Source organism: Leptidea sinapis, chromosome 1 (genome assembly GCF_905404315.1).
Source record: "Leptidea sinapis chromosome 1, ilLepSina1.1, whole genome shotgun sequence".
In the NCBI taxonomy this organism is placed as follows: Eukaryota; Metazoa; Arthropoda; class Insecta; order Lepidoptera; family Pieridae; genus Leptidea; species Leptidea sinapis.
In genome coordinates, this window is record NC_066265.1 from 12,984,247 (window position 1) to 13,011,026 (window position 26,780).

The following is a 26,780-nucleotide window of genomic DNA, read 5'->3' on the forward strand; positions in this document are numbered from 1 at the left end:
TTTGATTACGGTGGTGAGAAAATGAACGTGGCCTTGTCGGTGTGATCAGTAATGTTTTATTTACGTTAATCGTTATTAAAATAGGCGAAAATGTCCGATGCAATTTTACCCAAAGGGCAACCTATTTCTGGAGATCCTGAAAAAAAGGGATGGCTATTTAAGTGGACAAATTATCTCAAAGGATATCAGCGAAGATGGTTCGTGTTGTCAAACGGACTCCTATCATATTACAGGTAAATAAGAATTTGTTAATATTATTCTTCCTTCGTAAGTGACCTAAGATAATATTTTATCGATATATAGGTATGTGAAGGTACACCTTTATTATAAGGCAGTATTGTAAATATAGTACAACTCTATTATCTTGTACTATGCACTCAAGATGAAAGAAAAATTTGTTGATACTGTGGTTGTACTTTGAAACTATGATGATATCGAAAGAATCTATTACTTTGGTATGACCTCGAGTTTTGTATGTGGTAATAAAGTGTAAGGTTATAATGTAATTATAATAATCATAATAAAATGTAAAGTTATAAGAGTCAGCTGTTTTAAATTATTATTATACAATATACATAGGCAATGGTTTTATCTTTTACCTATAATCTTCTATATATGTAAAAATTAATTGCTGTTCGTTAAAAATGCTGCTAAATTAAATAAAAACAACAAATTTGTTTTTCCTTTGATAATGTCCATACATAATTTCTATGAGAGAATTTATTGACGCACGGTTTGACAGTTCTGCTGTGAAACAATTTCATTATGACAGCAGGGTGAATATTTTACGAAGTAATTTTTTATGTTATGATATATTATTGACAAATTCATATAAAAACATTATTTCATTTATTATATACAGAACAACGTCTGTCGGGTCAGCTAGTTAGTAAATAAATATGTGTCCTGCCTGCCATTCATTAGTTTCATAATTGAAAATAACTGTACTAAAAGCAAGCATAAAGTTTGTAACATCTCTAAATCTTTGGTAGTACATATATTAAATTATAATCCAGTGCTGGTATTCACCATAGGTGATCTAAAAACTTGTAGTTATCTTTTCCATACTAAAATTTTACGGTGTATATTTAATCATGATCTTAATATTTTATGCTGATTTAATAAATTTAAAGGTATTATAATTTTATGTTTGTATTCTAAAACATTAATCATTGCCATGCTACCAAGTAGTATCCTATATATGCAAATACATAGTTAAAAATATTATAAAATGTTTATGTTGGTTGGGACCTACCAAACCTTATGATAGGTTAAAAAGGAAACCTATTCTTATTTATAGTTCACCTATAACCTGTTAGAGTGAGGTGCCTGGCCTATTGCTAGATTAATTTTTAGGTCTTAGAGTGTATATTATATCTATTACAATAGTAATTCTATTGCTTATTCTGCTACCTTAAAATTTTTGACATTTTACAGTTTTTAAACAAAATAAATATAATATTGCTTCAGAAATCAAGCGGAAATTTCACACACATGTCGGGGTTCAATATCACTACTGGGTGCGCTCATTCACACAGCAGACTCATGCACATTTGTGATAAGCAATGGAGCGACACAGACATTCCACATAAGAGCACAAGATGAAGTAGAGCGACAGAGTTGGGTCACAGCTTTGGAATTAGCAAAAGCAAAAGCCATGTAAGTATTGGTTTTTTCATTTAGATGCCATTTATGATAGTTACTGTGTACACCTTTCGAAAAGGTGAAAACTACTGTGATTCCTCCCATGTTTAAGTTTGAATCATGGTGGCAGTGTCACTTAATATCAGTGGACCCGAACTCCTCTTTCTTTAAAAAACTTAAGTCTGGTCCTTTTCGGGACTTTATAAATAACCATAATAAAATATTGGAAGCCTCAATGGTTACCATGGCCACACCTTTATCTGCTACCAAGCAATGCTATGCTAGTCCTCAGTTATCTAGCTACATATCGCACATCCTCTAGAAAGTTGTCATATCACAAAAAAATAAGTTTTGACAAAAACATGATTTAAATATTTTTTTTCCATTTGTGTTATTACTAATTTATTATTATTGATTTGCAACATTCAAAAACAGAAACTAGTGAATAATTTATTAAGCTTGTTTACAGTAAGAAAAAAAACACACTCTTATAAGAAAATATGTATTTATTAAATAAAAAAGAAAATATGTCCCATAATGTGACTCTTTTTCACATTACTTAGGAACAAATATTAAAATAAAATACTACTTCTTAAACAATGAAGCGAGGTAAATTATTTCAAAAACTCTGAATAATCAACAAAATCTAAGTATTATTTTAAAGGAACTTTCAAAATCACAAATAATAGTAAGCTACGTCAAAATATTACAATATCTTTGACCCACCATTTACATCTTATAACTTAATTAGTTCCTTTTTCAAAGTATAACTTGATTAGTATCTTCAAATTACAAACATAAAAAAAGCATAACAATATCTTCTGTGAAACACATAATTAATAACTTAACTAGTTTTCTTAAAGTTGGGAATAAAAAGAAGAATAGAAATTGGGAATGTGATTATTCTCTAATAAACTTAAGAGATCTTTTATTTTAGGGCGATATCTATATGCCCTTTTAATGTTAATATTTTCGGAGTTGATTTGTTTTCGGCTGATTTCAGCCTCCTTGAAATGATCATCTTTATATGAATGTTTATAAAAAAACTTTGTTAGGTTAGCCTTGGGTCACCTTAAAAACTTTCAAATCAGCAGTTTTTAAATTCTTCACATTAAAGCCGATGTCTTCTGATAAACTCTTCATTGAAAAAAAAATTTTAAAGCTCATTTCGTTCATGTGGTATGGTTTACCATTTTTTTTTGGTTCTGATAATTTGTGCATATTGGCTGGGGACATAAATGGGACCAGACTTAAGGTTTTTCTTAATAGCCTTTTCTATGGTGGAATGTACAGATTCACTCTTATTTTGTGTGTGGCCGGTGATGAGGTACTTATGAGTTATTGATTTTATCTTAGAATACTTTAACAAAGCGAAAATGTACATTGAAAAAATAAATTTATTCATCTGCTGGCCACAGCAATTGTCTGAAAAAAATACTATTTCAATCCCTGGTCCATCATAATCTACCATTTTCTTATCTATAAAAGCAAGTATGCAAGATCCGATTTCGTCTGCTCCTCTGTTAGCTTCTCCTTCATGCCATTAATAGCATTCCATATGATCAGATCCCAGTTCACTTATAGTAAAATTTAGATTATTTAATTTAGATTTTTAATAGAAGACAGAAACCTTTTGGCGTTTGCAGCACAGCCTGTAAATCATGATGTGACATTTTTTTAGACTAAGCTGAACACAAATTATGTCATAACCTATAATGTGCCATTATTTCAACTGTTTTTTACTCATTAATATACAATAATGACAAAACAACTTATTCAAAAAACGGTTAGAACACAGCTTATGACTATTTTCACCAGCACTAGCACACGTTCACCCGTCACAAGCAGTAATGCGGCACTGTCGTTGAGCGGGGAGCGCGGGATTACGCTCCGTAAAAAACCGACACTACCGCCATCTTTTGATTATTATTTGCACTAATGTTATGGCAGTTTTCTTGAGCGATAGGAGGGAAAAAAATGCATCAAACTGTATTTTTATCTCAATACTAGCTTTTTTGATGTTATGACAGTTTTTTAGAGGATGTGCGATATATCTAAAGGCCAATAAATAATTTATTGAGTTACCAAGTATTGACATTTTTTGTCTCAAGATGATAAGTGGAGTTTGGGACGCCACTATAAAGATCTTTAAAAATCCTGAGTCACACTGCATGTAATGGGCAGAGTGCATTCATTCCCATCACATGATCATCTGGTTTGTCTCTTTACTTGTTCACAAAAATAATTTATTTTATTGACTGTAGACCAGAAAACATACCGTAATTCCAATTGATTTTTTAAAGTAACAAGTATTTAGCAACATGTAGTGTTAATTTGATTACCAAATTTAGTCAACTCAGATGTAGTCGCTGGCAAAACATAAAGATTAAATGAGAATGTTTAATATTTCAGCCGAGCCCAAGAATCAGATGATGATGATGAACACAATATGAATTCTGGCCAGGTCGACAATGCTGGTGACGGGGAGCATGAAGATGCCGGTGGGATAGCCAGAGAGTTATCTGCGCGATTACATGATTTGCGTACTTGTTCAGAATTGGTGGCCAAACATGGTGCAACCTTGCAACGATCATTAGTAGACCTTGAAATACCTCCATCAGATACAACGAAACAAGTGTCAGAGAGGGCAACACTATTTCGAATATCTTGTAATGCTATGATGAACGTAAGTTATATTTTTTTTAGTCGTTTTACTAGGAATTTACCTCATTCATTAATGATATTTTTCCTATGAAATCAATAATAATGTCTTATATAACCTATATGCCTAGTCTATCTAACAGACTCTAGCCTCTTGCTAGTAGACAATTGATGAAATTGATGAAAACGGATGTTTATTACTTTAGTGTGTGACAACCTACTCTCGCAATTTATAATTTGTATGTCATGTTGTGTTAGTGTGTGTGCATTGCTCACAATAGAGGATAACTGTCAACCTCAATTTTTTTTGACGTTTTCACAGCTGTCACAGTCTATCTAGATGTATAAATGATCTAAGAATAATATAATACCGATATGTCCCAAAACAACCAATATAAATGTACCAAAGGTTGATAGATGATGTGTTTTAAAAAGGATTGCATAGTTACAAGTTTAAAGGAAAAGAAGATTAGCGACACTTGCAATTCATATTTAGATTTCTTGAATACAAAATTCAAATTATTTCTTTTACTGATTATCAGAGTCAGAATTATTTGGAAAATTGTACTTTCACAAAAATATAGCTACAAATTCATTTCCTCACATATTGTAGTCATTTTATGATGTCTATAGACTTGACATGAAACTAAATTATATCCAAGGTTATTGTGACTGTGCTAGTGTGTTATTGGCATTTGTGACACCAATAAAGAGTCCAATCAGACCCAATTAGTGCACGCTCGTGCCCATGGGTCCTGTAACAATGTAATAAATAGTTTTTTTTTTTATTTATTTAGTGGCACGGGATGCAAGTCCATAGGCCAATGTAATAAATAGAAGAAACACTTACTTGCCATCAATCAGCGCTGGTTCGAGCCCTGCTTGAGTTAGAATTAGCTTGCCATTGGCCACATTCACATCAATGATTGCTTTTTATATGACAATAAGGGACGAGACGAGCAGTATGTTCATCTGATGGTAATTGATACACCCTGTCCATTACAATGCAGTGCCACTCAGGATTCTTGAAAAACACAAAAATTCTAGCGCCACTACACTTGCGTTCGTCACCTTGAGACAATTCTCATTTGCCCAGTAATTTCACTAGCTATGGGGTACTTCAGACCGCTTCAGACCGCAGACAAATTAACGCTTCACGGCAGAAATAGGCGCCCTCGTGGTACTGTGTTAGGACCGTGCGTTTCGATAAAATTTCGCCAAACTGCTGAATCAACATCTCTTTTACTCCTAAGACTATTTCTGATTTGGGTCAAAGGCATATTACAAAAAGATATATTAATTAATTTAAAATCGCACTTGGCCATTGTCCATAAAGGATAAGTGTGAGACCATTAATAAGTACGCAAGTAAAATTTTAAAATAAAATTTTATTAACGATGCGGGACTCGAACCCACGACCTCTGGCGTTCCGTGCCAGTGCTCTGCCAACTGAGCCAACCGTTCGAGTGACGTATCGTCATAAATTCTTGTATGCTTTGTTCAACTCCCAGGTTGTGGCTTCAACAGACTTCAACTAATTCTTCATAAAATCGTTCGCATCGGTCATAAAATTTTATTTTCAAATTTTATTTGTGTATGTATATCCAAGAAGTGAACATAACAAACCATTAATAAGTCTTTATTTCTTCGGCTTTACATTCCATAATTCGCAGCTTTAACGTAGTAAAGTATAGGATATAAAGTATAAATATATTCATACAAAATGCCTGTTGTTGAAAATTTAAAATTTTACTGTTGACAAAAATCAATTTTAAATTGCCTTCTGAATGTAACCTTTGCACAGTAGAGTAGTAACATTTGTAATAAAAGGCTGAAGGTGGTGATGGCATAAAAATTAGAGATGTCAAATGTATCGCAAAGAAAATATCCAAATAGCGCATTTAATAAACGTCAGCTTTGCAGTCGGAAAATACCCGAGGGAATTAAAGCAAAGTTGCGTGAGACCAGTGCATAAGAGAGGGAAACAGAACGATGTTTCTAACTATCGGCCTATTTCGCTCTTATCATCTATAGATAAAATTTGTGTAGAAGTACCTCAGTGATCAGATTCAATTGTTTTATCATGACCATGATATTATTAAGAAAACAGTATGGTTTTCAACCAGTCAAAAGTACTTCGTTGCTGCTCTCCAAGTTCAGTGATGAAATTAACGGTCACTTAGGGAATCGCAAACACGTCTTTGTCCTTTTTATTGACTTCTCGCGCGCATTTGACACTCTAAATCATGAATACTTGATTTCAAAACTCGGAAACTTTGGAATCAGAGGCCCGACCCCAAATTGGTGTCATTTTTTGTTCAAATAGAAGATGCCAAGAGTGATGTCCTATCAGTTACTGAAGGAACAGCACAGCGATCAGTGCTCGGCACAATATACTTTATCGCGTATGTCAATGATATAAATAATATACTGAAGAATTGTACATCATATCAATACGCTGATGACACTTGTCATAGTAAGCGCTGATAGAAAAATTGTACGAGCACTTGAGAACTTTCAGTTTGACTTTGACCGCCCTAACAAATGGTGCCACGACAATAGGCTTGTCCTCAATGCCGATAAAACGAAATTGATGCATATTCGATCACCATCTCTTAAAACTAATTATGACACAAACAAGAAGCTTAAGCCGCATTGCCATATGTCTTTTCATCAAAAGCTACAAATATGTAGCTGTTCCACTATTGAAACTTGAAAATGATACGTACTTGGGTTTAGTTATCGATTGTTCTTTTAACTGGCTCTCTCATATCAATAGTGTATGTGACAAACTCAGACCATTTTTAGCCAATTAAATTTTAATAAAGTGTAGAATACCATATAAAATATTATTATTATTATATAACTCATTAGCTGATTCCATTATATATTATGACATTACCAGCTATGGCAGAACATTTAAGACTTATCTAGATAAAATACAAAACATTCAAATTAGGATAATAAAAGAAATAGTCTCCTCAGTAGTAGAAGAATAACATAAAGCGAATGAATATAGCGACCTCTTCAGCCACTGTAAAATCATACCAAATTTAAAAATTGTCTTCTTAAGGAACAATTCTTCAATCATGAAATTCAAAGTAAAATTTGCCATAAAATAACCATTAGGAAAATCACAAATAATCACTGAAAAACATTAAAGTCCAATAACATTTATGGTTCGCGCACAACACAATATTTGGTTCCTCGGCTATTAAATGATATTGATTCATCTCTAAAAATTAGCATCACAAGAAAAAAAATTTTGAGATAAGTTAAAATTGCAATTTTTGAACATCCTGCTTACATTCTCAGTGGGTCAAACATCGGGTTCTTTGTCACCGCCCACCGGCCGAGCGAATAGTCATATCGCTGTGCGTGTGCGACGGAATAGCGCGATCGAAAGATAGCGGTGTCCCGTTTTCGCATAGAGATATAAATCAGCGATAACCGGTTGAATGCGAACCTGATCTAATTATGCTTTGCTTGTAAACTTTGTGTATGTACTTAATTAAGTTTTTTCATGTTCTTATTTTAATTATCATTACGAACTCAATTCTTGTTAGCAATCCGGACAAATCTTCGTGATTTTTGGTTTGCTGTTATATTTATATCAATTTGTAATGTTTTAAATAAATATATAAAAAAAAATATAATGTCGGCACTTTACAAATTGTTACGTAAATCAGCTTAATAATAATAAATCATTTTATTCAGGCTACAAGGCCCATAACATAAATACCCTATAGTCTATCATACATATAAATCTCCGTCACATTTTCGCGGCGATGTGAGGCGCGGTTTCGGTAGCTTCCGGCGATAAGTAACGTCCGCGATAGTTGCGGAACACAACCCCCTTCGGCCACCGCTTCACGTACAATGAGGTCGATATATTATGTTCTATCGTGTTGCGAACAACAAAAGAGTTAAAGCCCACTGCGTGTCGCGTCACCAACTTCAAATGGAACCTTGTCCTTTCCACCAAGTACAGAATAATGTCGGAGGCCTTGGTGGTGTAGTGTATGCGAGAAACGTATATGGAAATGTAAAATTTTACATTTGCCGAAGTTGCCCTCTTATAGCTGTTTTAATAATTTTGTTGTAATAATTTTTAAATCAATGTTGTGGATTTAGTTTTGGGATCAAAATTGGTCACGTTACTTGAGTACTTTTTGCTATTTCTCATAGTCTCAGATTTGGCCGTCCAACCCCACTTCATTAATTAAAAAATTCGTCCTGTGTACACGGACTAGTAAAAAAAGAAGGACTCCGCGCCGTGATATTAGCAAGTGAAGCACCTTTATGCTAGTGTGTGTGCGGTTATGGGGTATACCAGGTACACAATTTTTTCTCCCTTAAATAATTATATATCCACAAATACTTTTATATAATAATTGTTTTTACACTTTTTCACAACGCACGACGGTATATTAAAATATTTTATTGCGACGCAAACTGATCTGTCACAGACGATGGCAAATCGCATAATGGCGGCCGATCGGCTTGTATTAGTGTAAGTGTAAGTATATATTTACACGTTTACCGGCTTGTTTTGGTGCCTCACTGTTAAATAAGGTGACACGGAGTCCTTATTTTTTGTACTCGTCCGTGCCTGTATATATAAATTATTTTATAGTTTTGGAAGTTAGCAGACTCATTAGACACTAGTCCTCTCGACTCATAGTGATGTCGTATCAAAACATGATTTCCTATTTCGTAGATAATAATGCCCTTATAATGTATTAGTTAATATGCAATATCCTAATAAGTCTGTTAATACAGATGAAAGAGAACTGTTGTTCTCTATCTTGACGCAAGTTTTTTTTTTTTTTTAAGAAAATAATAGACGAGATGAGCAGCACGTTCAGGTGATGGTAATTATACGGCATGCCCATTAAAATGCAGTGCCACTCAAGATTCTTGAAAAACCCAAAAATTCTGAACAGCACTACAACTGCGCTCGACACCTTGAGACATAAGATGTTAAGTCTCATTTTCTCAGTAATTTCACTAGCTACGGCGCCCTTCAAGCTAAATACAATAATAATAATAATAATATAATATTGACACACTTTTTTCACAAATTATCTTGCCCCAAGTTAAGCATATACAGCCTGTACTATGGGTGTAAGACAATTATATATTTAATACAATATACTTACCTAAACATATATAAATACATTTTAACATCCATGACTCGGAAACAAACATCTATATTCATCTTATAAATGCTTGCACCTACCGGGATTCGAACCCAGGACCTCTAGCTTAGTAGGTAAGATCGCTAACCACTCGGCTATACAGCTCGTCAAAATAATGCTTACACATTACTGCCACGACGGCAGAAATAGGCGCCGTTGATGTTGACGCAAGATACTGAGGAGAGCCTAAAATATTGTTTATATTATACAGTTGTAGTTATATTTATTTAATCCTGTTTTATGTACAGGCTTGTTCGGAGTTTATGAATGCCGCATCGGCGTCTAGCGCTAGGATGAATCGCGCGCTCCAACACGAACGAGAACAGAAAATGCGTCTGCAAGAGATTGTGGAACAACTGGCGAGACAGCACGACAACTTAGAGAAATCTGTCGCCAGGAGTACGCCGCATACAGGTAACAATGGGTTCCCTACAAAGAACATGACGCTATCAGAAAGCTGATGTGGTTATGATCCAGGGGCGTGCATATCTTATAAGCAATTAGGCAGGCAGGCAGTGCCTACCTCATTATGAACCTAAATAAATATAACACTAGTGTTAAAGTTAATTTAGTTTAGTTTGGTGCCGTTTTAAAACCAAACTTCTATTTAACACGCACTCATAAAAAAATTCCTTACGCTAGATACTATATACCTACAGTAAGCAATCTTTGGATATATATTCAAAAGCTCACCTATAACTAGTTAGATCCACAGTGCTTACCTTACCAGAAAACCAATGCACGCCCCTGGGATGATCTAATCACCGCGCTTTGGGATGTGGGCAGGATGATATCTGAGTGAGTGTAGGTTCAGGCGGACACTTCAGAAATTACCAATCAAAAGTACCTACTGGTTGGCATCTTTGATGTTGTAATATATACTTAGATATAAAAGGTAGCAGCTTTAAAAATAGTAAGCAATGGCATTCTATATAGTTATAAGTACATATCATTCGCAGTCTGATAGCGGAACGGTAAATATTCATTGCTATGCGGACGACAGTACAGGGTATGCTTCCTACACCGGCCGTGCCAACATGTCCCGGGATAGCGTCGACGAGAACTGGAACAAACTTGTGTCTGAAATCGAGACTATGCTTTGCAAAGTCTCGGAATGGGGCCGACATAATTTAGTCCAATTCAACCCCAAGAAGACACAAGTTTGTGCGTTCACCACTAAAAAGTCTCCCTTTGTCGTATCCCCTCGATTCGAGATCACTCCTCTAACTGCCACAGCCTGTATTGGCATACTTGGCGTCGATATATCGAGCGACGTTCAGTTCCGTGGTCACTTGGAAGAGAAGGTCAAACTGGCCTCTAAAAAGCTTGGTGTACTCAGTAAGGCGAGACAGTACTTCACTAAAAGCCACCGCCTGCAACTTTATAAGGTGCAAATTCGGCCTCACATGGAGTACTGTTCTCACCTCTGGGCGGGTGCTCCCCAGTACCAGCTTCTTCCATTTGACCGCATACAACGAAGAGCGGCTCGAATCATCGACGATCAAGTCATCTCCGATCGGCTTGATTCTCTAGCATTGCGTAGAGATGTGGGTTCTCTCTGCATCTTCTACCGCATTTATCACGGGGAGTGCTCAGAGGAGCTGTTCGGGTTGATTCCAGCGGCCGAATTCCACCATCGGACATTACGTGTAAAGTACCATCCGCATCACGTAGACGTCTGGCATTCCACAACCGCGCGTTTTGTTCGAAATTTCTTGCCTCGCACAGCCACTTTGTGGAATCAACTACCGGCAGCGGTCTTCCCGAACAGATACGACTTAGGGACCTTCAAGAAAAAAGCATACTCCCACCTTAAAGGCCGGCAACGCATTTCTTGACACACCTGTTGTTGCGGATGTCCATGGGCGGTTGCCTCATCTCTCCCCATCCCGTGAGCCTCTTGCCCGTTTGCCCCCTCTCATATAAAAAAAAAAACTTACATTTTATTTAAAAAAAAAAACTTACATTTTTGCACACTTTTCTCATTAGTTTTGTATCAACTGTCGCTATCTGAAACTAACCTGAAGTGAATAAATGTTTTACATTGCTGCTTTTTGACCAAGAATATTTTAAACAGCCGGAGCAAATGCGGCAATGTAATAGATAAGGCAGTCGGAGCTTATATCGGTGTATCTTATGAATATATATCCCAAGACTCTCAAAATTACCCATCAGCTGCTTACAGAAGCACCCACATATTTATTACAACAGACCGCCGCTGTTCTGCAGAAGAAATAGGCGCGGTTGGTTGTGAGTGATCACGACGCTTAAACTTGTGGATTTTGTCATTGTATGGATTTTGTTAATCGTTTATAGTTGTTAATTTGAAGGGTAATTGAGGGTTTTGAAAGAAACCAGTTGTTTTGGTATAAATATTCTTTAACGATACTCAAACAGACAGATAATTTGATTAATTATGTCCGTGCCCAATTTTTATTTTACTTTCACATAAATTAAGCATCTTATTACTATTTATTATATACTTTATTTGTGTAAAAATACATAGGCTATAACTAACTATCAGATTATAATAATGTAACAGTTATTTTAAAAATATAAAAAAAAATTGTTTGTTACCACTATTGCAAACACATATGAGAGAAAAGTGTTCCGATGAAAAAAGCAAATCGTTGACAATTTCAAAGATTCCGTTTCTCAATCACGGTCGATACAAGCCGAGGCCGTTATATTAAAACGCGCATTGGTTGGGCACACCGATCAAAAAAGTTCTTTTATATAAACCAAGTTCATTATTATAATTTATAACTATCATCATCATCGCTGTGATGTTAACGAAACGAGTCCTGAATGGCAACCGACGTTTATTATTAAAACATTAAGACACACAACATCTCCCCCAATAATAAAAAGTAAACACACATAATATATCATCATCCCCAGCAAAACAAAAAGAATGAGTAGTAATAGTATTATACAAAAATATAAACTTTGTAAAATAAAGCTATAAATAATAAATAAATATAAAATGAGAAATAAAATAAATTGCAAAAATCAAGTTGTTATAGTTACTAATCAATATTTTACTATAACCTCGCTCTTCTTCTTGTCATGATTCCTAGCATTTCCGCCTGGAAAGCGATGTTCATCAGTTACATTTGTAATATTTTTCTCACCCTTGAGATCAGAACAGCGGCTACTAGAGCTGTTTTTATCAGTATATCTCGTGTTAGGAGCAAGAAACGAAACCACCAGATTCTATTCTATTCTTTCTAGTGGCTTCTGTGGAAGGACACCACAACTCGCCAATGTCACGTTTCAGTAGACCAACAAGCTTAGAGTGTGTCATTTGATCGGTGTAAACGAATTTACAAGTGATTATAGTAATGACCGGTGCCCAGAATCAAAACAGATTTATTTTCTTATTATACCAGAAACAAATATACATGCTGTTAGATTATAATGGACAAACACTGATAATATTACTTATATAAACATTTATTGTGTTAGTTATAACTTAATATTATTTTGTTTAATATAATTACATAAATGGAGGTGGGGCGGGGGATTTCAGGAGGTATACAGTTGTACAAGGAAGACTTCATTAAAGGGCAATTAAAGAATAAATGGTCTACATTTCTCTCATCAAGTCCACAGTCACATAGAGAATGGTCTCTAATTCTTAGTTTGGCTAGGAATACTGGAGCGCAAGAGTGGTTTAAGCGTAACCGGCAAACTGTTGATATTATTGATTTATTGGGGAATCTTCAAACCAGAGACAATATTTCTGTCTACCTACACTACAATCAGTATCACTAGGCCTAGGCTGACGAGGGGTTTTAAAGCAATCATGAGGTTGGGGTTCACATTTTTTCAAATGCCTACGGTTTGGGCGATAAGTTTACCGACAGTGGTTTACACAATATGTGATCGCGGAGTCGACGCCATCATTGTCACTTGACCGATGGTTTACTTATCTCCCCATCCTGTATGATTTCTTGATCGACCACATCTAACTCTGGTAACTCTGTACACTGTTTATCGTAATATACTTTGCTCTTCAACTGCCTACTAACTAACTAATAATGTTCACTGTCACGGTAGCCTACAATTTAGTCTTCGCCCCATTAAAAGTTATGCAGGAGAGCTCAAGTTGTTATCACGTGCCGTATTTCTATAACTAACTACGTAAGTAGGTTTAGGTAGAAATTACTATTACTATTGATGGATTTGATAAGCAACTACTTTACTGATTGCATAGCATGCTTACTCTTGCCATTTGATTGGGGATAATAAGGCGATGGAGTCACATGATCAAATCCCCATTCGATCCAAATTTTTGAATTCGCGGAAAAGACGTGTGGAATCATTTACCGGTTGCAATTTTCTCGAACCGATTCTACTCAAGGACCATCAAGACCTTCAAGTCCGGAAACGTATTTCATGACCCCGGATGTTTTGCGGATGTCGCTGGGCGGTTACCTCACCGCTTCCTATAACGTGAACCTCTTGCCCGTTTACCTGTCTCATATAAAAAAGTGAACGACAACGTTTACGATGCGCGCACACACCTACTTCCAAATCCGACACCATGACGTTAGTTGGTCAAATAGTTCATTTGCATCATACAATACCATAAGCCTCTTGTAACTCAAACCTTAATATCTTAAAATATATAAATTACGTGACACGTTATATGTCAGCGATGGACTCCTAAGCTAATGAACAGATTTAAATGGAGATTACTTCACGGAGTGCAGTTTAGTCCAACTTGAGATATAGGATAGTTTTTATTTCGATTTGGGACCCATAATTATTTTTATTTCCAATATTTGTTTTGTATGGACATATTTTCTGTGAGAAAATTTCTTGACGCACGGTTTGACAGTTCTGCTGTGAAACATTTTCATTACAGGAAGAAGGAGCATACGTTACATAATAACTCTTGATATTATGAAAAATTATTGGCAAATTCGGATAAAACAGAAAATAACTCTTGATGTTATGAAAAATTATTGGCAAATTCGTATAAAACAGATTATTTTTATTTACTACAGAACAACGTCTGTCGGGTCAGCTAGTATATCTTAATATATATAAATTACGTGACACGTTGTTTGTCCGCGATGGACTCCCTAAACTAATGAACGGATTTTAATGAGGATTTCTTCATGGAGTGCAGTTTGGTCCAACTTGAGAGATAGGATAGTTTTTATTTCGATTTGGGACCCAGAATTATTTTTATTTTCAATATTTCTTTGGTATGGACATATTTTCGATGAGAGAATTTAGTGAAGCACGGTTTGACAGTTCCGCTGTGAAACAATCAATAACAACATGGAGCATTTTTTACGAAATAATTCTTGATGTTTTGAAATATTATTTGCAAATTCCTACAAAACAGTATTTTTTTTATTATCTACAGAACAACGTCTGTTGGGGCAGCTAGTAATTATATAAATCCAGTATCCTGATGTTTGTTTACAGTGAACTCCTAAACTAATGAACAGATTTAAATGGGCATTACTCCACACATGGAATGCAGTTTAGTTCAACTTGAGAGATAGGATAGTTTTTGTTTCGATTTGAGACACATAATTAATTTTGATTTCGAATATTTGTTTTGTATGGACAAATTTTCTATTTGAAAATTTATTGACGCACAGTTTGACAGTTCTGTTGTGAAACAATTTCATTATAACAACAGGGAGCATATTCTACGAAATAATTCTTTATGTTATGAAATATTATTGAAAAATTCATAAAAATAGTATTTATTTATTATGTACAGAACAACGTCTGTCGGGTCAGCTAGTATAATATATAAATCCAGTGTCCTGAAGTTTGTTTCCAGTGAACTCCTAAACTAATGAATGGATTTCAATGGGGATTACTTCATGGAGTGCAGTTCACTCCAACTTGAGAGATAGGATAGTTTTTATTTTGATTTGGGACCCATTAGGAAAAAAAAATTATATTTTTATTTCACATATTTGTTTTCTATGGACATATTTTTTATGAGAGAATTTATTGACGCACGGTTTGACATTTTTGCTGTGACACAATTTCATTATAACAGCAGGGAGCAAGCATATTTCAGAAAATTATATTTTATTGCCGCGTTAAACGTAATTATTTATACATTTTTACCAATTTCTATATATACGAACGGTGGTTCATTCATTCAACGGAATTTATTAATTAAGCTTTTTCTATCACCCGAAATAATATTGGTAAGTTTCTGTTTTTTGACTATAAATGAGTAGGTACGAGAAGATGATCCAAAAAATGCAAAATAGTGTCGACAACGACCTAAGGTATAACACATTATATGACGCCGATAATGTCACTGTGCCTGTAACATGAAAATTAGACACATATAGCACTATAAAGGCAATATAAGAATAAATTAGATTTTCTTTTCTACGAATTCTGTTAATTTTAATGTCGTAATTAGGTAGGTACTGTAAAAATAATCATCGTTAAATACCTACTCGGTAGCCATTTCGCACACGAAAGCTGTACAAAACGATTCGCTTTATATTAAAAAAGCTTCACTTCTTTAGGGCGTCCCTAGACGGCACTGTTTTTACTTGGATGACTACTGAATTTTTAACACGTTACTTGCGTTATTGAACATGTGTTTTAAAAGTACTGTACATCTAAATAGTCTGTAATTAACATTTGGCAATGTCTCGTCGACTGATGGACTTAAAGGTCTTAGTTACCAGGTCATAAAATCCAAAAAAAAATTAGTCGACTGACAACGACATTCAACACGACAGTTGACACTCAATGACGGATCACGATTCACGAATAAAAACTTCAGAAAATTATTGTTGAGCGCCTTGGAAGTTTTATCTATTTTGTTAAAAATAAAGCATAAATCAAATATTTCAAATTATAATGTGTATATTTTAAATTTTACTATGCTAGAAGACCATAATAACCGCTGGAAATAACATGAATAATAAGTGATTATGTGAATATTTGTAATACTCCTTGACTTACTCTTCTTTTGGCTACCTCAAGGTTGTATTACAGAACAAATGTCTTGTTATTATTGGTATGTTGCGGTTGTTTATCTAATTATCGATGCTTTTCAACGATGAGTTGTAGTTCGACGTGCCTCAGACATGAAACAGAAAAGGTTTTAAACGTAATTGTTTAGAGTGATCTTGGCATTGTGTACTTAGTCATTAGGCTTCTCATTTTATTTGATTATCTGCTGTATGACTTTATAAACGAATTCGGCATGGGTGGTAAGTGGATAAGAGCTTGTAATAGCCATGAGCACATATCACCATACCATGTCTCTCAACATATATACTCACTGAATGTCGACCATTGCCTTTTATCACATTTAATTACTAAAATACAATCTTTATGAATACAGCCACATTTCAGCTGATTTCTCATGATAATTTTAGGCAGACAGAGGACACAGCCTAGTGTTTCAGAGGAAATGAGCAGTATCATTCAATGGTTAAAAAATTTCATGTATAACCTAATATACCCACAAACAACTACAGAAAGTGTGTACACTTAATTATTTATAATAGTAGGAGTAATATTAATTCTTTAGAAAGTCGAAATAATATTGAATCATCAAAATATTATAATAAGTAGAACTTGTCTTTATTTTGGAAACTTGCTCTGGTCATTATACTGTTGTATTATTAACTTTAGATTCAGGGTGTTTTATCAATGCTGAAATATTATGATACATAATATGACACATCCAGTTGGAATTGAAACAATAATTGTTAAACAATATGTAGTTAGCAAGTGAAGTTTGTAGCAGAGAAGTAGTACGAGTTTTTAGATAAATTTAATGAAATGGGTTCATACATCATAGATTAACAACATTTTATATTATGTAGTACATTAGATACTATCTTACATATTTTTTGTTTAATTTGAAATCTCATAAACGTGTACCATAAAAATTCCAATTAATATGTTCTTGATTCATTGAGCAATAGAGAAAAAGATAATGATTTTCTTAAATAGAAGCAAACTATTGTACAACAATATTCCCTTAAAATATTGAGAAATTGAACCTGAAATGCAACATTGACATTTTTTTATTAACTTTTCACAATCTCACTCATTGTTAAATCACAACATTTATGTATAAGCCATGTATACTATTTCACAAAATTAATGCTTATGTTTTATATTGCTGCTCAATATGATGTCATGTAAACACATACTCTGCTAGCCCTGAAAAGTCAGCTGTATGGCTTCAATCATGCTATTGGTGTTTGGACACTTTTTAATGCATGTTTAATAGTACTGAGGGTTTAGAGGTAAACATATATTATGCTGGGTTTTAGAAATGTTAAAAAAAAAAATTATGAATACGCACCTTATTCTAATAGATCTGTTATGGCAGTTTCCCTCTTAGTTAGTCTTAGTGCTCAAGTACTATTCTTCTCTATCCCACTCCTGCTGTTATTAATCATTCTGTTTCTCAGTGTCTCAACTGTCTCTCTCTGCTACTGTTCCCATTACTCCAGCTGCAGGCTCTCATTGTAGTTTTGCTTCAATAAATAACAAGATGGTAATAGATGGTAAACTTGGACAGTAGTGGCGATACTGTTTAAATGTTCAAAAACATTACTCACTTAACATCACTAATGCTTGAAAGCTTTTTATAGCAATTACAACCTTTTGTCAATTATTTATACAGAAAGATATTTTGCTTAAGAATGTTTTTCAATCCAGGAGGCAACGGAACTGGACAGGGCAACGAAACCGAAGATGATGACCATGAATTTTTTGATGCTGTTGAAGAGGGTGTCAATTCGACAAAGGAAGACAAGACTTCATTTGTGATTAAAGTGCCTGTGAGTTCTCTTACCACATATGTTAGTACCACTAGAAGTAACTGTATAAGCAGGGCCGTGCATTCAATATAGGCAAATAGGCATAGCCTACCTCAATTAAAACCTAAATTAAAATTATATAGCACTATTGTTATAGTTAATTTAGTTTTACCTAATGCTAAACCTTTGGTAAACAGTGTTACAAATGCCTATTAGAAGCGGCTACGCTACATAGAATTTTTTTAGAAAAGTGTTTGTCGAAATTTATATGACTACAGAAGAAGGTGCGCTGTTTACATATCAAATGTTCCAAAAACATATCTTCGCATTTTTACAGCGTAAAGTAAGCTAGCTTACTGGCTTATTATTGGCCCAGCACCTAAAGTAATAAAAAACAACTTCAATATTTTGACATCAAAACCTAGCGCTCCGACTAAAGTACAACTATGACTAGTTTTGTCCATGTGCCTACCTTGCTGGAAAACCAATGCACGCCCCTGTGTATAAGTAGTGTTTGTTTAGCTCATTACTGCTTAATAAAACTATTTCTACATTCCATGTTTGCATTTCAACTATTGAGGATAAGATGGTGTGCAATCTTCATATAACTTAACCAACAACAAATTATTATATTAAAGTTAGGCTCTGGGATCCGAGTTGTTGAAGTAATAAAAATGTGATACAACATACATGAGAAGGTAGATTTTTAGTGGGTAAAAATTACAGATTCAGTAGTTGACTTCTGTAGCAACTTGTAGTTCTGGACTATTGTAGAACCAGAGTCACAACTGCATCTTTTGTCGCCACTATTTTGATTATATTACATGCTGCCACAGATAACAGAACTTCATTATTCATATTGGAGAAGAATGCCAAAGCATACTGTCACTGTTATAGGCACATGATGATATTAGGCACATATTCCCACTTACATTCACACATTTCTCCCTTAAACTTAGATTAGATACTAAAAAGGTAGTTAATATTGTTGTGTTATGGGTGTTTATTACTAACCGTACTAACTCTTGTTGCCTATTCTTCAGTTCACAAAAAAACCACAGCTATATCAACCGATCATTTCCTTTTAAATCAGCTCTTTATATACTTCAATCAGCTAAATTAAAATAAAAAATCTCTCCACCTTGACGTTGGCCGAATCGTCGACATTCAGTTGACGGAGCCAGTTATAAAAAAATAAAGATGATATTTAACAACAGGATATATTTGCTAATTTCGTCACTAGATAAGTTGTGGGGCACAGCTATAACTAACTATAACTTATTTATGGTGTATGTGGATGATGCAGCTACTGTACTGTACAAAAGTTATTTTGTATTAATTTACATTTACTTTTTTGACTTACTCGTGTGACATTGACTATTTGACGTTTGTGTGTGTCTGTTGCATCATTTTACATATTATATTGTAATTGTAAATCGATCGATTTGTAAATTGATGAAAATGTAAATCTTGATATAAAAGAGTGGCAATGAGTTTCTTGCAGTAGCAAGAAGTATCTTCTCATTAGCTCAACCCTTTACGAAGTAGCGGTAGATTCAATAAGAAAAATATATATTTTTTTTGACATTCGTGTCAAGTGTCATTTCCGTGACCTACGTCAATAAACTGATTTTGATTTGATTTGATTTATAAATGTATATGGATGAATGAAATTTATCAGCAATACTAATGGCACACATTGGAACTATTAACTTATTTACTTTATGATTGTAACAATTTGAGCATTTGGACTCTTGGTGGTAGTCTGTGCTGCTTCTACTATTTCTTATTGAGACTTGCATTTTATTGGTAGTGTTATTCTTTTTGGTCAATAAACTGGTCAATTATCTCTTAGTATTAATTATGGGCGTGTTTTTAATTCTGCTTTAAGTATTCAAACAGTAACAATGTTCAACACAAAACTAGTGATTTGCTGATGATAGTGTAAATATCGAATAATAGTATTTCTATCTTATATTTTTAAGAAAGTTTTTTAAGTATTATTAATAGTTAATAGTTATATATTAATTTTCAATGTCTAACATGACTTAATAATTTCAATACTCATTATATAAATAGAAATATTTTAAAGGCTGTTTATTACTGAATTGATAGTTTGACATAACCTAAATTCTTTTCCGCGTGAATTTTAGAATATTGATATTAAATTTGTTTGCAGGTAAATAGAAAAAACAAAGTAAAAAGTGGGGAAAGTTCCGACGAATCTGAAGCGGAGACTGTAACGGAAACCCAACAAGTAAGTTACTATTGATCATCAATTTTTTTGTTTATTTCATTTTCGACGACGTCTTGTCTTAGTGGTTAGTGACCCTAAACCGGGTGGTCTCGGTTCGAAATCCTGTAAGATGGAAATAATTGTAATAAAATGTTTCTTCTAGGGTCATAGATATATATGTCACGTGTATATTATGTCAAATATGTGAATATTTTGTCACATATATACTTTGGTACCATGCCTAGCTTATGGTTAGAAATGGAATAAATAACTAAGCCCATTAATTTGAAACTGAATCGCGTATATTTTTATATACCTACCTAGAAAGTACCAGTAGTTTTTATTTCATTATAATCAGGGGAGTAGTTATGATTATTTTTGTTCCCACGTTATTTCAACATATCATACAGCGCTGTTATGTCCCCGTGACGTCCTAACATGGCGGACCGCTCAGACCCGTTATCGTATCGAGTGAGAGTAGTGTCGTGACGTCACAGCAACGTCTATTTATCAATTTATTGACCCACCAACAGCTTAACTTAAAAATATACAGTAATCATTCTATATAAAAAAAAATATTGGCTGGCATGCAAGCCAATATTTTAAAACACTTTTCATTTGTGTACAGAATAATTGGCTTGCATGCCAGCAAGTAAGAGTAGACATGTGTGTACATCTTGCTCTATACATACGACGGTATTCATTGTAATACAAAATATATATATTTTTATAAGTACAAGACTAAATTTTATTATATTGTTTTATCATAATATTATTTAAATATCATATCCCAATCATAAAAATATTGTGTCGCTCATATAATGAAATAGCCAAATAAGACTTAGATGTTTTCGATTCCAGACTTTCGTTTTTTTTTATAAAGTTAATTAAGTACACTAAGAATTTTGTAGTTGATTTGATTTTAAAATCTTATTCAAGCTGTGCGAACCTATAGGATTTAAATAAGACTAGGTTAGAAATAATTGTAATCTGTTTAGATTGCCTTAATAAATAAACATATTTTTTACGTATTTATTGTGATGATATTCTTCATTGAGTAAGCCACTTTAACTGTTTGAATTATATGTAAGTATTCAGTTAAATATTTGCATGCTAGGAATAGTGCTAGCAAAACATATAAGCTCATTATTATAATATTTTAACACCATTGTAATAGTAAGTTTTATGCAAATAAATATATTATTATTATATATGCCGCGGTATCAGATCTGACTCACACGTTACATAGTTTTGTTTGTTTTACTTAGAAACTCGTAAATCGAATGGGCCGGATGGATTTTCATCGCTCTACGTACGAGTGCCCCTGAGTTGACACCGTCTATTTCCGCATACATACCTGAAAAGCGAACTCAAGGATTTATTCAGAAACAAACGGCCTTGTTCTAAACTAATATTAATTGGCGTTCACAATGGTTCGTTAGTAGTCGGTAGAAACTAGTCAGAAATATCGTATCAAAATGCAATTAAGAGAGATAACAATAACAATTTACGATCGTAATTCATTTTCTTGTTTGTCATGCATCTGGCTGACATCTTTTATGCTAAAGAATTGCATGGGTCTTATTGGATCCTTCGCCATTACCATATGTATGGAAGAAAACCTCTTAACACAGGCTTACATCATGGGAAGTGAGGCAACTTATAATCGCTGGTGTCCCGCAAGGCTGCGTGCTATCCCCTACACTGTTTCTTCTGCATATCAATGATATGCTGCAAATCAGCAGTATTCATTCATTGCTATGCAGACGACAGCACAGGATATGCTTCCTACACCGGCCGTGCCAACATGTCCCGGAAAAGGGTCGACGAGAACCGGAACAAACTTGTGTCTGAAATCGAGACTATGCTTTGCAAAGTCTCGGAATCACGCGCCTAACACAGCCTTTAGGTTGCCGCTCAGTGTGGCAGATCTGTTTTTCTGCTGACGCTGTTGCTAATGGGGTACTGCAAGGTATGGAACTCTTCTTTCCATTATCCTCGATGCCTATGTGTGGCAGGTCACAACCTTGGTTTGACCGCTCCCGCATAATGGCCTCTTATCGAAAGCAGGTGTGCTATCAGGCTTGGGTCAATGCCAACAATGCACCACTAGAATCATACCTCTAGTTCCCTCAAAAGAGTCATTGCTGAGGCGAAGACGAAGCACAGAGACAGAATTGACGAGATACTTGCGCACCTCCACTCGGGAACACGTGCGTTCTGAGCCAAGGGTGTCCAAGAAAATTTCTGCCAGTCTGCCATTCTGCCACTGCATAGGTCCGATGACTCGTTGGCCCATGACGCGAAAGAGAATACTGATCTCCTGAACTCCTGAATTTCGCGTGCAACTCCATTTTGGATAACCAGTCATCACCACCGCATTTATATCGCAGTGCCACTCACATGAATTTTTGCGCTTAACGAATTCCTAAATCTACCGGGCACTGGTAAATGTAACCGAAGTCGCGGTTGATAGCAAGTTTTCTATATTCAAAATAAACCTATAGCCAGACATTGGGAAATCGGACGGACCACCCGATCTAAAGTAATGCGTTAACTGGTTAATGATTTAATTTTTAATTCAGAAGTAACATACACACATCTGTTTGGATACTTTCTTATTATATAAGTATATTAATGGCTTGCCGTAAAACGTTCGCAAGGTCGCCTTGAACGTTTTAATTTTCCTTAATTGGGTATATATTGGCTTCACTTTATTTCGTTCAAATTACGATAATGTAAGTCATATCAATGTTAAATGTAAATTTTGATGTTTAATTTTAGAATAAATTGTCCTGAAATTCTATATATTTTCAGAACCTGTGTATAAGTGACTATTTATTGTACTTTTAACACTAATACAAAATAGGTTTATGCATTGGTAACTCAAGAGTTGGTACATATTATTTATAAATATTCTTAGAATAGGAAGAGACTAAATTTAATTTTTAATCAAAATTTGTGAACGATTCGGGACTCGAACCCGCGCACTCTCGGGTTCATCCGAGCGCTCTTCCACTGAGCCTACCATTCGAGTGATGCTTTACAGTTGATAATTTACTCGATCCCAATAATTGCATTTGAGATGTCACTTTTTCAAATCTAAACAATTTAGTTGTTCATAGTCATTCGCATCGTTCATAGATTTTGTTACAGGTTTAATTTGATTCATCCCAGACGTGATAGATATCACTTTAAAAATAACAAATTGTTTAGAATAGCGACTGTCACTTAATTTATCGCAATTTTGCGCAAATCGCAATATTGTGGTGCAGAAGCACGCAGCTGTTATCAAAAAATCTAAATGATTTGCTGGCCGCAGTTTGCTCTTTTCCTAGCAATTTACGAAGTATAATATCCAGCTCAAGTGAAGCTTTTTGGCACAGAAAATAACTCGTTTTAACGTACGAATATAACTATATTAACTATGTCGCAGTTATGCGTGGAGTAGGAATTTTATGCATAGAGCAAGTTTTTTGTTTTTGCATTAGCCGTCTATAAAACTGGGAATTAATGCGTTAAACAGAAAAAAGTAGTTTGTGGTTTTATGAAACCACGGTAAAAGTGAAACTTTTTTTCACATTATAGACATTTAACTAAAATTTTTTGGAATAATATTCCATTAAGGGTATTAAAATCGCTTTATCAATCTTAATTTTATACTTGGAAAATTGGAATGATAATGGGAAATAATAAAAGTAGTCTAGGTCTCCAATTAATATTTTTACCTAACTCTGTGTCTTGGCCCTGGTTAAAAATATTGATTGAAAAGGATTACATTAAACACTGACAAAAACAAACAAAATAGCGTGGAGCACTGGCACAAATGAGTAATAGTCTATACACGGTCAGCTGCTTGGACCGTCACGCGACTTGCAACACACAGACGAAAAAGTTTTAAGCCGATGTAATAAAAGTTTCACTTTAAAAAGGTCTCTAAGCACAATACTGTAATAGAACAGTAGCGTAACTCAGCAGTCAGCTTGGAATTCATACCTAAGTCGGGGAGGATCGCAAGGGTTGATAAATACAAAAAGTTAAATATTATGTTTTCGATTTTTATTACATGTGTGTAGTTTTAGGTTTAAGAATGAAACGTGTTAATTTAATGCTTCTTTAGTACATAGTTTTATTATAAATTAGTAATAAGTTGAGACAATTACATTGTTGGCATCAACATCGTTGAATTTACCCCTAAACCCTGTAATGTACCTACTCTTTGTGCCGCTACCAGTTATGTCTTGCCGAGATTGGTTAGCGGCCGTGGAAATCATGTGTATTTGTGTATGCGTCGATAGCGATTAAGTAAAAAAAACTGTTTTATTAGTGTTGTTAACTAAGAGAGTTACTTGCGCACTTTTAAAAATTATTGAGCTATAAGTAAAAGTCCAAATGATTGCGAAACTGAAGTGGCAGTGGGCAGGGCACATAGTTCGACGGACAGATGGCCGTTGGGGCAGTAAAGTCCTCGAATGGCGACCACGTACCGGAAGAAGCAGTGTTGGTGGGACAAGATGGACCGACGATCTTGTCAAGATCCCCGGCATAAGTTGAATGAGGGTAGCACAGGACCGATCGTAGTGGAAATCTATGGGAGAGGACTTCGTCCAGCAGTGGACGTCTTGCGGCTGATGGTGGTGATGGTGATAAGTAAAAATTTGTTCCCGGCCACTTGATAACTTTGAAGTTGAATATATTTACCTTTTTATTTAACAACTGTTTGCTGCAAGTCACTGGTTGTTGTTGCACCATTATCAGGTTTTTATGATTCTATCGTAAAAGTAGATAGAAATAATATTTCTATCTACTTTTATATATTATATCTATCATGCTTTTATCCCGCGCAAGTGATATTTAATACAAAAATATTAATTCCTTCGACGTATTTTTTCTTGATATCTTTTGTGTACGTTTTACGTATAACTTAATGGACTGTATTAGGTCGCTACTAGATATTAAATAACTGGGATAAAGTTGACTGTGAGTTTATTTAATTGCTGCTATATTAGTGCTATATAACCAAAAATGAATTTTCAGTGTCACACGAAAGTGCACGTTTCACACACTTCAAACCATTCATTGGAAATTTATATAGAACTGAACAGGGTTCTAATAGTGTTTTAGAAAGGATCTGCCGGGAGCACATCTTTTGCAAAACTACTCGTGTTGACATCCACTCCTCCTCGCCTCAGGATTACAAAAAATATTGCATTAATTTATCAGTGCAGAAACCACATAACTTATGCTTTGTTTTGATTTATATCCAAAATTAAATGTTTAGTTTTTTCACTTTTTTACTTCTACATTATATGGGTACAATACATTATTTTTCATTGTAAACTTGCAACCCAGCACTTGCGCAACTCAAAAATGCATGCCGGTTTGCCAGTAATTGGATTTACACCATAATTAATACTTATTTTGTTATTTTTATAAGCTATTTTTTTTATGGAATAGGAGGACAAACGAGCGTACGGGTCACCTGGTGTTAAGTGATCACCGCCGCCCACAATCTCTTGCAACACCAGAGGAATCACAAGAGCGTTGCCGGCCTTTAAGGAAGGTGTACGCGCTTTTTTTGAAGGTACCCAGGTCGTATCGTCCCGGAAAACACCGCACAAGGAAGCTCATTCCACAGCTTTGTAGTACCTTGAATAAAGCTCCTTGAAAACCGCACTGTGGACGACCACCACACATCCAGATGAGGGATCCAGATATCCTAACTTGTGGCGTGTCGTGCGAAGGTGGAATTCGGCGGCAGGAATCTCTTCGGAACACTCCCCGTGATAAATGCGGTAGAAGACACAGAATGAAGCGACGTCTCTACGCAACGCCAAGTAGTGATCCAGCCGTTCACAGAGCACTAAGCTAGTAATAGTGTATAATCTGTTGGTGAACCTAATAAATAAATAAAATAAAAATATGAGCGGATATAATGAATGAGAGCAATTCGGTGACTGCTGTGAGTGAAGTGATCGCCACGAGGCGCCTTACGCGGTTAAGATTGCTGATCGGGCGAATATCTAATCGACCTAAATTACAATATTAAATTTATACGATTATCATCCTTGCAGGTATTCTTTGTCGAGGACAAGGAACGAGCGGAGTCCGCGATGGGTGGCGCGGAAATAGCAGCCGCCAGCAACGATAAAACAGAAGACAGCAAAGAACTCGATATCAAAATATGGGTGAGATTGATATTATGTTCACATCTTACGGAAGACTCATCTTAAAGCCTTCGAGGACAGA

At 34.9% G+C, this 26,780-nt stretch overlaps 1 protein-coding gene across 5 annotated transcripts in view; it reads left to right on the forward strand.

Moving 5' to 3' along the window:
• The window catches only part of LOC126966539 (oxysterol-binding protein 1), a 43,468-nt gene continuing 16,688 nt past the window's right edge, over positions 1-26,780 (forward strand). For 2 of the 5 annotated variants that reach the window (XR_007729743.1, XM_050810676.1), the window contains exons 1-7: positions 1-233; positions 1,471-1,659; positions 4,057-4,330; positions 9,755-9,920; positions 18,195-18,316; positions 20,475-20,552; positions 26,606-26,719. Coding sequence is in view for 4 of the 5 variants with exons in the window: in XM_050810676.1 (XP_050666633.1) it covers positions 91-233; positions 1,471-1,659; positions 4,057-4,330; positions 9,755-9,920; positions 18,195-18,316; positions 20,475-20,552; positions 26,606-26,719 (1,086 nt within the window). In the remaining variant the exon portion in view is untranslated. Of the gene's footprint in view, positions 234-1,470; positions 1,660-4,056; positions 4,331-9,754; positions 9,921-16,278; positions 16,727-18,194; positions 18,317-20,474; positions 20,553-26,605; positions 26,720-26,780 lie in introns of those variants that run through there. The other 3 variants (XM_050810687.1, XM_050810694.1, XM_050810696.1) reach the window with 3 other exon arrangements.